At 34.4% G+C, this 16,325-nt stretch overlaps 1 protein-coding gene across 9 annotated transcripts in view; it reads left to right on the top strand.

The window, feature by feature from the left end:
* The window catches only part of LOC106662796, a 371,911-nt gene extending 358,068 nt beyond the window's left edge, over positions 1-13,843 (top strand). For all 9 annotated transcript variants that reach the window (XM_024230097.1, XM_024230053.1, XM_024230212.1 and 6 more), the window contains 12 exons: positions 2,117-2,226; positions 3,900-4,076; positions 4,145-4,339; positions 4,414-4,522; positions 6,397-6,576; positions 6,654-6,772; positions 6,837-7,013; positions 7,775-7,962; positions 8,025-8,176; positions 8,234-8,482; positions 12,689-12,937; positions 13,296-13,843. In XM_024230097.1, the coding sequence (XP_024085865.1) occupies positions 2,117-2,226; positions 3,900-4,076; positions 4,145-4,339; positions 4,414-4,522; positions 6,397-6,576; positions 6,654-6,772; positions 6,837-7,013; positions 7,775-7,962; positions 8,025-8,176; positions 8,234-8,482; positions 12,689-12,937; positions 13,296-13,444 (2,054 nt within the window). In that variant the 3' untranslated portion in view covers positions 13,445-13,843. The remainder of the gene's footprint in view (positions 1-2,116; positions 2,227-3,899; positions 4,077-4,144; positions 4,340-4,413; positions 4,523-6,396; positions 6,577-6,653; positions 6,773-6,836; positions 7,014-7,774; positions 7,963-8,024; positions 8,177-8,233; positions 8,483-12,688; positions 12,938-13,295) is intronic.
* The last annotated feature ends 2,482 nt before the right edge of the window (positions 13,844-16,325 follow it).

Below are 16,325 nucleotides of genomic sequence, written 5' to 3'. Positions count from 1 at the left end.
GTGTTCATATTTTGACCCTTTTCCTGGCACCATTTTATTGTTATATTTAAGACTTTTTGTACGAGTTAGAATTGTATTTATTTAATAATATTGAATTCTCTAGTACCCTCAATAATTTAATTTTACGCTACGAAATATACACATGTATATTCGATGTGTTTTCTAGGCTCAAACGACAGTCTGTTTTACAGCATTCATTATGATACTAGAAACGCTGTAACTTGGGATAGTGGGCAAAAGAAAATTTACCTGAATCTATATTAGCATAAAGGATGTCGTAAAAGCCTTATGGCTGGTCGTAAATGGCCTCGAGAACATTTGTATCTAATTTGAAATGGACCTCCAACACCGTTAACTTGGCAAAATTATGTGCAATTGTCAGTCCTGTATTCGAATTGCCTTATCATAATAAAATGGATTTTATCACCGACTTCATGTATAACGTTGTCTAGGTAACAATTGTTTGAACGGATTTTTTTTTATTGTTAGGAAAGAACAAGGAATCAAATTTAACTTTCAACTCGATAAAATATTAACCAAAATTTAAACTTTCGAAAAAACTTACAGCTTCAGAATTATCTTGATCTGTCCATAGAAAAATTTCAATTACACACACAGCAGTTGTACCAAAAAGACTTGTATAAAATATAAAATAATAACAAACATAAAAGTGAGACATACAAAGGAAAAAATGCATGAATATAATTTTAGCTTATAAATTTCACGCCTCAAACTAAATTTTCTAAACGCAGCGCAAGACATTAAGAATATAAAATTAACCAACAAAAAAATATAAACAGTACAAAACAACTTAAAATTAAATTATCTAAACACAAACAACTATAAAAACGAGATCAACGAGGAAAAAATACACACATATAACTTTAGCTAACGTAAATCACATGATATCAACAAATTAAGCTGTCTCAAAATAAATCATTACACTCAGACCTTAAAACTAATCGACAAAGAATATAAACAGCAAAAATATTATATACAGAACATTATATAACCGAGCATATTTTACTATCTACACAAGATAGATATAGGTGAGGTTAAACATAAATAGAAATGTAGAAACTAACAAAAATCTCACATAATAGGTTACAAAGGGCATACGTTGTGTGAAAGAACAAAAAATAACGAACAGGCAATAAAAATCTGTTTACAAGGCATGTAATCAAGCTAAACTACCTAAATAATCCCATTTCCCAAAATACAAAAAAATGTCAACAAAAGAGTATCAACCATACATACAGATTAAGCAAATAACTTAAACACCTACAAAATGAAAAATGTTAGATTGCAGAACACTATAATTTATTGTTAAACCGAGTTAAAAAGACACCGTACCAACAAACTAAACTGTTTAAATACAACAAACGAAGAACACAATAATAACCGACATAAAAGCGTATAAACAAATTAAAATCGGACATAGAACTGAGATTAACAAAGGAGAAAAATACACGAATATCATTTTAGCTGATACAAGTCTTACTGCATGAACAAACTAAACTGAACAAACGCAACACAAATAAGAACATAAAACAAATCAGCAAATCATGCACATCAGTTACTTAAATAAAATAAAAACAACACAACGGAAACGAACGCAAACCATAGGCCCACAAAAACTAATTTAATCGCGAAGTCGTCGAACCAAAACCTACACGAGACTACAATTTTCTCCCACCTGACTCACCCTATCAAATCTATCTAGAGGACAAATATAACGAAATATTATACAGAGACGACCAATGAATTTGACACAAAAGCGTAATATGTCTGAAATATGCATAGAATGAAAATAGACGGACAGTTCAATCTGGATAACTCTGAAAATGTCACTGACTCCCTAAAAAGTGTAAAAATTATAATTGAATATTATAACGTTATTTCTGTTAACTTAATCCTCCGACATAAAGCTAGTTTCGCTAATCTCCGAGGCCCCCACTATTTTCATTCAAGGTGAGTCAAATCGTGGAGATGACTCCTTCGCCCCATTTACTCCCGTCTCCCCTGTTTCCGGCTGAGACTCCCGTTTATGGAACTTGCGGCATGTTCGCCGCCCTCAGGCTTTTCGTCTGGTTTCACCAATTCGTCAATGTTCCAGGCAAGGAGCTGTACGCCGAGCCGGAATCTTCGCCGGCCCCTTCGTCCAGCGAACCTGCCCCCAAGCAGACGTCGAGGGCCAACTCTTTCGAAATTGAAAACCTTCTGAAGGTATGTAAATTTTAAAAAGCTACCATCGTTTTGTGTTCTGCTCTCACGGAAACGTACAAAAAAATTCTCTAATACACCTAAACCAATCTTTTCAGACTGAGTTGTTATAAATCATAAATCCCGCTCGTGCCATTGACTTTTTTATCTCAACTGAAAACCTTAATTAATTGTAAGGTATTAATTGTTCAAACGGACCACGAAACTAGTGAATTTAATAAATCATAAACATTATCGTTCTTCATAGATTCTTTCAATATAGTATTATTGAAGAAGACAATGATAAAAAGTGAGCAAAAACTAGGTTAATTCACTTAAAAATCAACAATCTTGGATAAATGAATCAGGAATACATTGTACTCTGGGGCAATATGGTTTTTTTTTCTTTCAATCTTTACACATTTGAAATATTGTTGAGAGGTGGAAGAACAATATATTCAAAAGACATTGATAAATGTCTCAAGTCGCGATTTAACCCTGAGTTCAGAATGATATCTAGTTTAGCTTCTGCTGAACAATATTTGTTCTTTTGTTGAGTCATTAAGAAAATACGGTTATTAGTTATTAATATCAGTTAGTTAACGCCTGGACTAGACTGAATAAACAATTAATAAGAACACAAATGGATAACATATGTAAAACGTCCTGAAATTAGCAAATGAAAACAAGACAAATCTGGGCGTTTCTCCCCACTTTCCCATTTTTCAAATATGTCGATTACTTATGTATATTAAATTATATATTCACTTGGAATAGGCTGAATAAACATTTTTTGACAAAACAAACGGATAACTAATGTGAAATATCCTTAAATTAGCCAATGAAAACAAGCCAAATCTGTGCGGTTCACACCATTTTCTCATTTTTCACATTTGTCGATTATTTATTTATTTTAAATTATATATTTATTTGAAACAGGCTAAATAAACAATTTATAACAAAATAAACGGATAACAAATGTGAAATGTCCTGAAATTAGAAAAAATGAAACCAAGCCAATTCTTTCACTCCATGCCTAGTCCAGGCGTTATTTATTAGTATCAGTTAAGGCTAGTTAATTGTGAAACATTAAAAATATTCTACAATGGCAGTTTTTATAAAATTAATCCAAATGACATTTATTTAGTTTGTAACGTCCATGCTGAAGAACCGTTGCACCACATTATTTTTGATTGCCCATTATACAACCCTCTAAGAACCCATTTCATTTGTAAATACGCACAGTTTAATTTAAAAATATAGAAAATATGTTTTGAACCAGCAAAAATCAACTAATTTTTTTCCGGGGTTTAAAGGTTGAGAGCCTTTGCATTTTCGGAATGAGCATACTAATACTCTTGCTGCAGTAACTGAAATACATATCTGTTTAGGCTAATCATTTTATTTATCTTTTTAAACCCAATTTATTTTGATCGTTTGCAGTTATTTATTTATGTATTGTTTTTCAAAATGTTAAGAAGATTTTGTATTTCAAATTATATTTTAAAAGGTAATGATAAGTACCTGGCATTACCCCCTTTAATACAATAAACAATTTTATTATTATTCTTATATTCTATTTATCAATCATCACACATAATCGTTTTATGACTGATTCTGTTAAGATTTGCTCACCTTTTTGTTTGTATTTTTACCATCCGTGTTTTGAAATATCTCTTATTGCTTCGTCATTCCAGACGGCAGAGCAGGTGACCGGATTTTGCCGATCGCCCGTGGAAACAAGAAAATCTAGCCCGACCGGTAGCGTCGTCAGCTCTCAGGTCACGCTAACACCGAGCAGACAGCTAACGGACGCTGAGAAGATTAGAAAAGTAGTCCTGGAACTCATCGAAACCGAAAGGACTTACGTTAAAGTAAGGCATCCCTATTTCGCCCCATCCTGTACAACAAATATTTTTTTCAATTGGCGATTTCTTTCCAGCATTTGAACAGCCTACTCGAGAATTATCTGGAGCCGTTGAAAAAGGAGACGTTCCTATCTCAGGCAGAAATCGGGGCCCTATTCGGCAACATCCAGGAAATCGTTTCGTTTCAGAGGCAATTCTTGCAAAACCTAGAGGAGGCCTTGGATATGGAGCCGGATTTCAACAAATTCGAACACCCGAATCAATTCAAGGTTGATATCTAGTTTTACATAAATTTCTCAATTTTTTTATAGTTTTCTAACGTGTCTTTTATTTCTATTTTCAGAACGTATTGTTTTCAGTCGGAAGTGCCTTCCTTTATTATGTTAACCACTTCAAACTGTATAGTTCGTTTTGCGCAAGCCATTCCAAAGCACAGAAAGTTTTACATCCAAGTAAGTTGTCAATCAGTTTCTTTTGAAATTTTGTACCAGTTTTTAATTTTATAGTAACTTGGAAAAGTAATTAAGTTAACTTTACTTTGCATTAACAACATCCATAAGTAATTAGACATTCTGATATGAATAAAGATAAGCTGAAGTGGGTTGTAGGTTACACTAATATGCATATTGTTGACTGGCGTACTTCGCCATCTTCAGTAGTTAAACTTATAAAAACGACAAACGAAAACTCACATGGCCAAATCACTGACGGTGAAATGCGTCTGACAAACGAGTCCATCACGTTGCGTACGTCAACCAAACCTCTCACAATTTTGATCAAACAGTCTACTGCCTACTTTGGACAAAATTTTTAGTAAACCTCCAATTAAAAGATTTCCTCTAATCCTAAATTCTAAAAATATAATTTATGCTCATTAAATTTCTTTTGGTAAATAATCATCGCGTCTTAGGCATTACCTCTTCCTCCCTTGAGTAGGGACTCAAGTACTCTTTTGGAATTTTTACCTAACTTTAGCGAAGCTTTTGTTGGACACCCAAGCATGTTGTTCATGGTCCAGGATATCCTCCCGTCTACCTAATATCTCCCTTACTAAACGGTTTTTCCTATTTTCAAACCACCATCTTGACCTTTTCTGATGATACTGATGAGAAAGATGCTACGGAACGAACTTTAGGTATAGCCCAAGTACTTTTGTATTGATCCTGGTCCCTTAGTTCAGTTCAGTTGACACAATCCTTCTTTTCATAATTAGAAGGATGAAACTTCTTAGTACCCTAGGTTATGTCTCTATTGAGCAGTTGTTTCGCATTCGAAAAAATACGGGTGGCTGTTTCTTCCTCCTCATTTTTAATCTACAGATAAATATATATGTATGATGCCAGTGGCCGGTATACAGCACCCCCATCCCTCAGTTTTACCCTGTCAAACTGTAGTTATGTATTATTGGGGTTCTTTAATCATGATCTTTTTATGGCTGGTGCCTCTGGAAACCGCCCACTTCAATATTTTATTTTTTGTGAACTCATTCTGAGATAAAGGATTTTAGGTTTGATCTTGTTATCTAAATTAAGTTTCTGGGTCTGTATATCTTGCAGATTCTACTCAGGCCGGTTTACTTACTTGTTCATTACACAGTTTTCTTGTGCGCCTTGACTCCCAAATAATGTCAGGTTATCTGTACCCAGCTTTTGGTCTTTTTAGTATGCATTCAAAGATACCTTGTCCATACTTCAAAAATTTCCTCCCAACTGCTGAAAAGGTGCCTAGGACTGTACATTAACAAACTTGAAGTCGAATTCTCACACACGAGTAAACCGTCAGAGGTTATGGCAAGATATAGGCCTCTTCCATGACATGATAAACGGTCTGGCTTACCAAAGTCTTCATTATAATATCTTTTTGAAGCACATATGGACTAACGGACTAGAAATGTGGTGTTAAGCCAGACTATCCTAATGTCCGTCGAATTCAAACTGCACAATCCTTAACATTTAGAAATAACCTTGATGCTCAATTTTATTTTTGCTCAAAAAGCTTTTGATCAAACATACCCCCAAATCCAGAAATTATATTTCCGAAGGATTCCCTCAAACCTTTTTCGCCGACTGAAGAGCCAATAGCCGCAGGAGCACATATGCCGTTACAGTGACAGTGATAAACTGTATTAAATAGACAACATTCCAACATCTGTATATTGGAATATTGCCATGAGTAGTTTCTACATCTTGATTTTAATTGCATAAATATTTCCTTCTTCATTGATACTTTTTACCGAATGTAACCGAGTAAATGTAAATAACTGCCGAGAAGGTAGTTGTAATGTATTGCAAATTTAACAAAGTATTTAATTTTTTTAACTTTTCAGATGAAGGGAATCAAGTGTTACAAGAGTTTTTGTCCTCGAGGAACCCACGACAACAGCACTCATCGACTCTTGAATCATATCTCATCAAACCAATCCAGAGGATTCTGAAATACCCGCTGCTGCTTCAACAGCTTAGAAACTTGACTGACCCTCAATCGGATCAGCATTTGCATTTAGTCGGTAATGAAAATAAATTATAACTTAATAAACGTCGAAATATTTTTGAATATGATCTTGAGTGATAAATACTATTTCAGAGGCTCTAAAGGGCATGGAGAAGGTGGCAGAGCATATAAACGAAATGCAAAGGATCCATGAAGAGTACGGTGCTATTTTTGACCATTTGTACCGACAACATCAGAAGTCGTGTAAACAGGTAAACATGTTATTCATATTTGATTAAATTTGTCGAAATTTTAATACTTTTTTTTCAATTTTAGCCTATTGATCTTAGTCCTGGCGATCTTCTATACTACGGAGGCGTGGAATGGTTGAACATTTCAGACTTCCTAGGGAAAATTAAAAAAGGACTTGAACTGCACGCCATGTGCTTTGTTTTTAAGTCCGCAGTCGTTTTTCTGTGCAAGGAGCGAGTAAGGCAAAAAAAGAAACTCATGGTAGGTATTTTAAAAGGATCCGTTATCGGATTACACAATTTTCTTTCTCACGTTTTGCGTTGAATAATGGAGCATCCTTTCTCCTCAAATCGACCGCAACGCTTCGGAAACGTGCCTTTTAGGACAAAAACAAAAACGAGGGCACGTAGAAAAATAAATAATTCATGAAAACCGATGTTTGGAGCGAACCTTGTGCTTTGTCTTTTCGAATGAAATTAATTCGGCGCCACTGCAACTCTTTCCGGATCTGTTTATATTGCATTTCCTTCCCTTTCCCCTTCTTTCACTTTCGAATTGGAAAAAATGGTATCCCAATGTCCAGTTCACAAACCCGTTCCTTATCCAGCCGGACATAACGATTGTTTATATGTCCGGTGAGTAAATCAACAGGAAAAAAATCGTAAAAATCTTCTATTTCGGCACTTTATGTTTATTTAACTGTATTCGATCCTTAGTGTTTAGCGGTCATAATTGACCTATTTAATTATTGCAACTAATTATACTTTTTACTTAAAGTCTTGGTTGAGATGAAAAAGTTACTGTCATGAGCGGGATTCGAACGGCTGTATTTATATACTAAAGAGTAAAAGTAAATTTTTACTAAGTTCAAACGATTAATTTACAATAAATTTTATTAATTTAATTTAATCAAAATACACAAATATTTTAGAAAGGGTTTCTAGCTGTTGTATTACCAGTCATAAATATCTGAAAGCATAGGTTTTTTTTAATATATAAATTAATAATTTTATTCATTCCAGAGTGTGGCTAGCAAAGGAAAGGAAAACGAAGTAGAGATAATCCGTTATCAAGTATTAATACCGGTGACTGAAGTACAAGTAAGGGCAAGTTCAGCAAAAGATATGGATTCCCATTTCTTATGGGAGTTGATCCACTTGCGAAACCAATTGCAAAGAAGATCCGAAAAAGTTTACGTCTTGTCGAACAGGTAAATTCCCTGATTACGACCTTTTTCAAGCAAATATTAATTATTTCGTTAATACTTCACAGCACTGGCGAGTTCAGGAATGCTTTCTTGAAAACAATCAGGCAAATAATAAGGGAGTCAGTTAGGAATATGAGCATCCCGCAGACGAAGCCGGCGACCGGCTTACCTCATCCTCAATTTTCGGGTACTGCTACTTTAGGCAGGCAGACTCAAAGTAAATTGACCAGGTCGAACAAAGAGGTGATAGACTCACGATTCGTGTTTGTTTCAGGCCAAAAGGGCACGACAGCTTCAACCTCTGGGTCGAACGACAACCAAAACACGACTAAAAGCGGTGCTGTGATACAGGGATCCCAGACGTTGGGCAAAGCCAAGAAACCGCCGAAAGGACCGCAGAGACATTCAGCCGGCAACATAGATTATGACAATCTCACTGACAGCAGGGAGAGTTCGATTGAAGGACCACATCCTCCTTCGTCGTCCTTCCGAGGCCGAAGCAAAACCGTATCAGACGCTACAGGTGCTTCTTGAAATACATATATTTTCACTCAAACTGTTATGTCGAGATTATCTCATTTCACGATCCAAGAAAATAGTTTGAACGTCATTATGATCAATAAAGTATAAACAATGAAATCAATACACATTTTTTGTTTATAGATGCATAATTGTATTCTATTGTCGGTCATGCTTGCACGATTATAATTGATTACGAAATAACTCGTTTATTTAAATTTTAAATGAAATATTGTTAGGTAGTGATTAAATGTTCAGATAGATTAAATAATTCCATTTAATTTGATAATGTAATTATGGCCAGCCATTAGGTTTTATGGGCAATCACAGGTTAGATTTATATACAGGGTGCCCTTTGAACAGAGGTCAATACTACATGTCAAATTGTACTAAAAATCCCTATTGTTCAGTCTGATGCTCAATTGTAATCGAGATATTTTACTTTTCAGGTTAATTCAACTTATCACGCTTTATTCCATAAAGTCTCTCGTAGCTTATAAAATTGTATTCCAACCGTAAATTTGATCTCACCAATGGAAAGAGAATTGAGAATTCTATGGGATTTATTTGTTTTGGTATATACCGTAAGCAAGCCAAATACAAAATCACTTAGGACCCGTTGCAGCTTGGTTTAAACTCAGTTCAGTACTGAACCGAGATCAACTCAAACATTGGCGTTTTTCAGTTTGTCTTGAACCGAGTTCAAACGACGATCCTAGTTCATCGGAGTTGAAAGACGTCCATTTCATAATATAATAATATAACCTCATGTTGTTAAACAGGTGTTGTCACGATTCAACTTTCTTCTTGCTGATGGTTCTCACCGTCTTTTTAATATTAGATAGAATGTGAATAAAATTTTCTCCGACGAAAGAAAACTAAGTACAATCAAATTTAAAAATATTTTATACTAAAAATCCTATGAAAAGTACAACAAACAATAACTAGATGACTAGCTATAATCGTAAAAGAGACTACGCTCAGTCCTACCAACTTGAAGTGAACTAGGTTTAGTATAACGGTGGTCCCCTACACAAGGTGCAACGCTTCCTTCTCGGAACTTGGTTCAAATTAAATACGAGGCTTCAGTGAACTTAAAACGTCATTGATGCAATGAACCTTTAGAAGATCAACTTATACGAGCATCCGAAGTTCCTGTCTAAGAAAAGTTGCCTTTACTACACTGGCCTCACACACTTGTATTCAATTTTTCAAACAGCAGTTATCACCAATGTAAAATTAACGTTTAATAGCTAAAATTTTGATTTTTCGGTTACAAACGGAATCAAAATATTAGTATTCAAGATTTTAAAACTCCCATTAAAAATAATTCAAGTAACAAAAACTAAAAAAAAAGACTGTGGAACAAAATTGTACATAAGGAAAAACAAAAAGTTTCCAAAAATAAATGATTTTAGGCTTGCGTTTTTCAAAAAGGTGGATATGTGAAGTTTAATTTTTTGAAGCTTTTTGTTTTTTCAAGATTACGATTTAAAAATCACTCCCATGGGTTTTTCAATGCTCTTTCTATTGGTATAATCAAATTACAATAAGGTAAATGTTTTGTGAGATGCGCGGGACTTAATGGAAAAAAGTTGTACAAGGTTAAGGTAACCTGAAAAACGAAATACCTCGATTACGATGTAGAATCAAACTTTGGACAACGGGGATTTTTTGGCCCAATTTGATATGTAGGAAAACCTTCTGAAGTATTGACGTCTGTTCATCTTGTTAATAGTTGTATGCAAATGTCTTTGCGTGCTAACGATTTCGTTTAGCTTGAATTAGAAAGATGACTCATTCTCTACGTTTAAAAATTCTTAACAACTTTTTACTTTCTACATTCGTTGGTAACAATAAATCAGAGTATATTCAGTAAAACTGTAATTTGATCCTTACCGTGTCTGCCTATCCACTCTGGGTCGGTCTGTCAGGCGGTTTTCGGCATTTCACCATCTACAATGTGTATGAACGGAGAAATCTCAAATTTTTAACATTTGTAGACAATTAAAAGAGCGTTATAATTTTAAAGTCGATCATTTTCTTTTATTGATTTTATTTATATATAATTTAGAAAATTCGTCTTCCTATTGCCCTCTTGTCGGGATTAGGTTATAGGATGGAATTTATAGGTTATAGTTCCATAGCTCTGGTTCCCCTTAGTCGATCTTGGCTGATCCTTATTTTTCCAGTCAGTTAACACAGATATTTATTCTGATGGTAACGCTTCTTGAGCTTTTTACGAATAGGGGTCACTTTAGGCTAATTCCCTTCCTTAACACTCTGTAAGCAGCTTTTTTTAAAGTCCGGAGAATTGTTTTTCCATCAATCAATAGATTATCATATATTAGCTTGGTTTTCTTGTTTGTTTCTGTTACTTAACAGTACGTATATAGGGATAAAAATGTTCCTAAATATTAATACGAGACCCTTTAAGCTTATGAGCACATCTAATTACATCAAATTTTGTTCTAAATGATATATATTTAAAGAGGATAGGTTGAACCGTAATTTTTTGAGGACCTGTTCTTCTGAAAGATAGATTTCTCTCGATAATAAATCTAGCAAGCGTTTTTCCTCATTTTAAAACGCATTATGCTATCATTCCTTCTCATCCCGTCCTCGTCATTCCTCGATTCGACGGTTGGTTTTTAACATGATATTCACTGCTTGAGAGAACGAAGAGTAATTCTTAGACATGAGCCTAGTTATTGACAAGGAGTGGTATACGAGAGGTCCCTTCAAACTAAAGCTTTTTACCCATCTCATATTGTTCAAAGAAAAGAACGGCTATGATTTTCAGGACGATAAAGACAGACACACTGAAGATGGCGAAATGCAAAACGCGTCTGGCAGACCAGCCCAGAGAGGATTGGCAGGCCAAATTAATCTGTAACGATCAAATTACAGGTCAAATTAAAAACCACAGAAGGAAATCTCACATTTTTTATTGTTGTTTTACATAAGAAGTAAAACAGCCAGAAGAGTTGCGAGACACTTTTGCTAGGATTTTAATTTTTTATGTTCAACTAGCCTCGTTGTGTGTTTTTATTCAGTGGATGCCTGAACGGTTTAGTTAGGGTTAATATGACGAGCAATGGTCAAATTGCTGATAAATGTTCAAAACATGATAGTATATCTTATTTAACTATTGTTTTATGCATTTTAGATATATTATTTTATTAGTTCACTTTTCAACAAATTATATTACATTTACGAACATATAGCTTTAATAATGTAAAAATGTAAACACTGAGATATTATTGTCAAAATAATGCAACAAAACAGTAAAGCAACAAAACAAATACCGTAATATAATTTTTTGTGAGGGCGAGGCGGTCTTAATTTTTCGATTAGGTTGGTCGTTTCCTATTATTTTTATTCGCCGATCCAAGTTATTTTGCCTATCAGAAGAGTTTCGGTTTCTTGTCTTATTAAGTGATGGGTCTGTGGTACTGCCTCACCCTGCTTTTAACCCGACCCATCACTGAAGAAAGGAAACGGCCAAACTATTTCTTAATACAAAAAGAGATTATTTTTGGAAGAGGAGGAAGTATTAAGTGCTAATTCCATCCTTTTATCCATTGCTAAGTATATAGGTCTATTGTGAAATACCTATGACCATACAGTGGGAAGTGCGCGTTTTCCCAAGTGCTTTAGGTTTTTCTTTCTCAAGCCATTTTTCCAGCTCTAACTTTCCTAAACCCTCCTGTACGTGGTGTGGTCCGTTCAGTTTGGTGAAAGGGCTGTCATTTTTGAGGATAAATGGTCAACCAGTTCTATGCTTTCTATAGCTTTTCCCTCAAGGTAACCTTGTTGTGTTTTCCTAGGACCATTTAGGTATTCGCAGACTAGTTTGAACCTAATACCATACGTATTTAGTGCCTTTAAGGTGTCCGACAGTAGGAAAATAAGTAGATCCGTGCGCCTTTCATTTTCTTCTTTATCAATTCCTGAGTGGACCTCAACCTGGGAGGTAGTTGCAATCATAACAAAGGGTTTTTCCAGGGTGTAATTCGGCCCTTTAAATATCCATTTTAATTGTGACTGTGTTGGCCGAGTCGTTAAAATATATGATTTCCTCCTTAGACACGCTAACCCTTAATCTTTAAGGATTAAAGTGGTCTGGCCATTAGTCTTTAAGCTTCTTGTATGACAGGAATTACTTTACTTTATTATAACCATTTTAATGAGTCAATTTCAATTTCAGATGCTGTAAACGAGAAAGGTAGACACGAATGTGACCCCGGAACGAAATCGGAAGGGGAGGAAGAATTCATGGGGGCAGGGTGTAGTAAGGGTCGTCAGCAGGCGGGTTCCGGCTTAGGAAGGACGCCGAACCACTTGACTCTGAGTACGACTTCGACTCTTTCTGCAGGTTCGACGGGATCACAAGCGAGGCTTATACAGTCTTCCCAGCAGCCTTCCAACTACCAGCCTCCGGCAGCGTCCGACTTAGGTAACATCTGCGCCCACTGCCTTCAGCCAAGACTGTCAAAATGACATTCGCTCGAGATGAGCTTTTAGTCTGACACAGAGACTACGCTCATCTGAGAAACAATAAGACAATTAGCTAAGACACAAATAAAAGAGAGAATGCAAAGGGAGAAAATCCCAGGACTGCTCGACTCGCACCCCCATGGACAGTTTAAATGTCTTTTGGTTTCCCACAACTGACGGGCATGTAAAACTAAATTCCTCCCTCGATGTTTCAAAATGCAAATCACTTTCTTATTAAGCACCGCAAATCCTCTTCTCTGTTCACCCCTTTATTGTATTGACAAGGAAACTGAAAAACGAAAATTTTATTTTTTTAGGCTCGCCAGTTTGGAAACCAAGAGACATTACTGAGGCGTCCACGTTGCCGAGGAAGAGCAAGCCGTCTGCTCAAGTGGAGAACAACACGAGGACCCTCGGACGGCAGAAGAGGTCGGATCAGCATTCCTTGCAGAATCAGCACCGCTAAGGGGAGCAGCGGAATCAGCTCAAATTTAAAATTTAAAACATTTATAACGGCACGGCCGGATGATTCTGCTCGATATGTACACTTGCCTAAGTCACAATTGGGATGGGGTAAAATTTATTTTTTATTAACATATTTATTTGCGTGAATGAGTTGTATGGTGAGTGGTAAAGAAATATCGAGAGTTTTTCCACAACTATAACTAAATCAAATTATAAAATATATATATTTAACAAATCAAACAAGAGATCTTTAATTGTAAAATTTCAATTGGTAACTACTTTCCTATACGAGGAAACTTAGTACAGGAATACTATTAATTGTAGAAAAAGTATTTATTCGATTGTAAATAGAAAAATGTGAGCGGAAAATATATATATATAAATATAAAGAGAAAATATATATACAAACAATTTAATTAAAATGATATTAAAATTAAGTATTTAAAAAGGGTCTTAAGGCGTTCAAAAAATTAGAAAGTAAAACAATGGCTCACTGTAATTAGAGTTTTATCATCAGTCAAAATATGTGGAATTGTTTTCAGAACGATCCATATTTAGGGGTTGTACAGCCAGTTGAACAGTTGTATCACTGAAAGTATATAATGTCAATGATACGAGTTTTAAAAAACTATTTAATGACGTGAATAGGCGTTAAGGGGGAACATTTATCCCCCTAGAAAGGGGCTCAAAAATTTTAAGAATCTGAATTTTAAAAAAAATTGTGAGTGTGTGTCAAGAAGGATGTGCGCGTATGGTTTGGCTAATTATTTTCTTTGGAGTTTGTGAACAAAGATCGTTTTAAACTAACGAAGGAAATTTAATTCTGACGTGTTATAAAGAACGATATAGATATGCAAAATTAAATTCATATTCACAGAAAATGCCTATCTCGTCGATAAAATCACGTGATAAAACTATAGAATATTTAAAACAAAAAACTCCTTTTATTTTTCATGAACTGTATCGTTTTCTGTCCTTGTTTTCCCACCTCACACCTGTTAATGTTGATATTGTTTTTTTAATGTTTTGAAAACGTTTTACAAAATGTAAAAAATACTTTTAAAAAAATAAGATTTTCAAGGTGAAACCCTAACAAGACATGGGTACCTTTTAATACCAAATTATATCGTAATCATTAGATTTACATTGTTCATTAGTCTGAAGTAAACTTTAGTCGTAAATTGGACCAGAATAAGTAGACGAAGCTTACGGGTCGACAAAAAAAAACAATAAATTTTAAAATATTCATTCTACTCAAATATATTTTAAAACATTTTTCTCGTATATACTTAACCTAATTCAGCAGGTGAGCGTTAAGCATTAATTTCTCAATTTATAATATACATGTGTGTGAAAATCAGTGAATTTTAAAAGAAAAACCACCTAAAGTTTTTCCACTCGCACAATTTAACTATCTCCTTTTACAAATGTCTTTAAACAAAAAGTTAATATTAATTATTAATTTTACGTCAGTACGTACATAAAATAACACAAGTAAAAACCTAGTTTAAATATAACATTTTAATATAATAAAAATGATTAAAATAATATGATATAATTACATTTTCTTATGTTATAATACTACTTCCTGCTGTAAAAAGGTGAATCAATTTTTATTTTGGCACGGTCTACAAGCCTCTAGTCCTAAATCTGGCTTTAACTTCGGGGAAGGGCACGGAAATTGTTCCTACTTAAATTTCCCAAGCTTAGGCTAAGATTTAATTCCAGACCCCCTGCAAAGTAAACATAAATGGCACACTGGTCCCCTTTAAAAAGAGTTAAGCCTAATTAAACTTCAGTAAAAACTTAAAAAACCAGAGTCAATTCTTCCCCGTTTCATTTCTTACTTTCACTTATATAAAAACAAATCTGCATCTCTCAGCATTCTAATTGGAAATGTGAGCCAGATTGCTTTTATTCGACTGGCCGAAACCACCTCACCTGCAAAATCAGTATATTAGTTACAAATTTAATTTTTTTTGTCTTAAAATACGTAAAAAGTACAAAAGGTTTATGAAATGGCATTTTCCAATTTGCCTGTCGTTTCCGTTCTGACTGCAAATCGAATGCTGACTGCGCTGAAGTCACCAGCTCGAGGAAAATTGTAAATTTTCGAAATGTACATAAAGTGGATTTTTAACCTTTGGTTTTCCGGGTGCTCAAATTTTTTAACGGAACACCGAGGCCCGGTTTATGTCAATTTAAATAAACTTAAATAAAGAAAATGTCAACAACATTAAAAAAATATTCATATATTAAAAAAATAAACGAGGCAAGTTTGACATTGGAGTTTTTAAAAGAGTGTGAAAGTTTGCGTGATGTTTGAATCCATGTCTGTAAAACAAAAACAAAAAATGAACATGATAATCTATAAATAAATATATATATTATGTAATATATATGTGTGTGTATGTACACACACGCAATATTTAAGTGAGAATAATTAATAATTTTAAGTCGAAATATAAAATACAAAACAGAAAAGACGTATATTGGAATGACATAAACTTTTAAAATAATAATATAGGGGCGTGGAACCAACGCTGTTGATGGGAATTGATCTAGTCTAATTAAGTTTAGTTTTCCTGAGTTGACCGGACACAAAAAAGATGGGAAAGAGAGAAACAAAAGTGACTAGTAAGAATCGAATCGGGAATCTGTGATAATTCTCGTGTTAATAAGTTACTTAAGTGTGATCGTCTCTTTTCTTTGTTTTAATTTATTTATTTGACTTTAGTTTTTCTATTTAATTTTTTATTTGCTGGTCATAGCTGGGTGTTTCATGTGTAAGGGAAGGGAATAGGTATGGTCTGTATGACGATGTATTAGATGTTTTTTAAAAAATTATTATTACATATTGAAAAATCTTAAGCCAAGAAATA

Source organism: Cimex lectularius, unplaced genomic scaffold (assembly GCF_000648675.2).
Source record: "Cimex lectularius strain Harlan isolate CLEC.00 unplaced genomic scaffold, Clec_2.1 scaffold73, whole genome shotgun sequence".
Lineage (NCBI taxonomy): Eukaryota > Metazoa > Arthropoda > Insecta > Hemiptera > Cimicidae > Cimex > Cimex lectularius.
The sequence above is the reverse complement of the archived record's forward strand: the minus strand, read 5'-3'. Positions and strand labels throughout refer to the sequence as shown.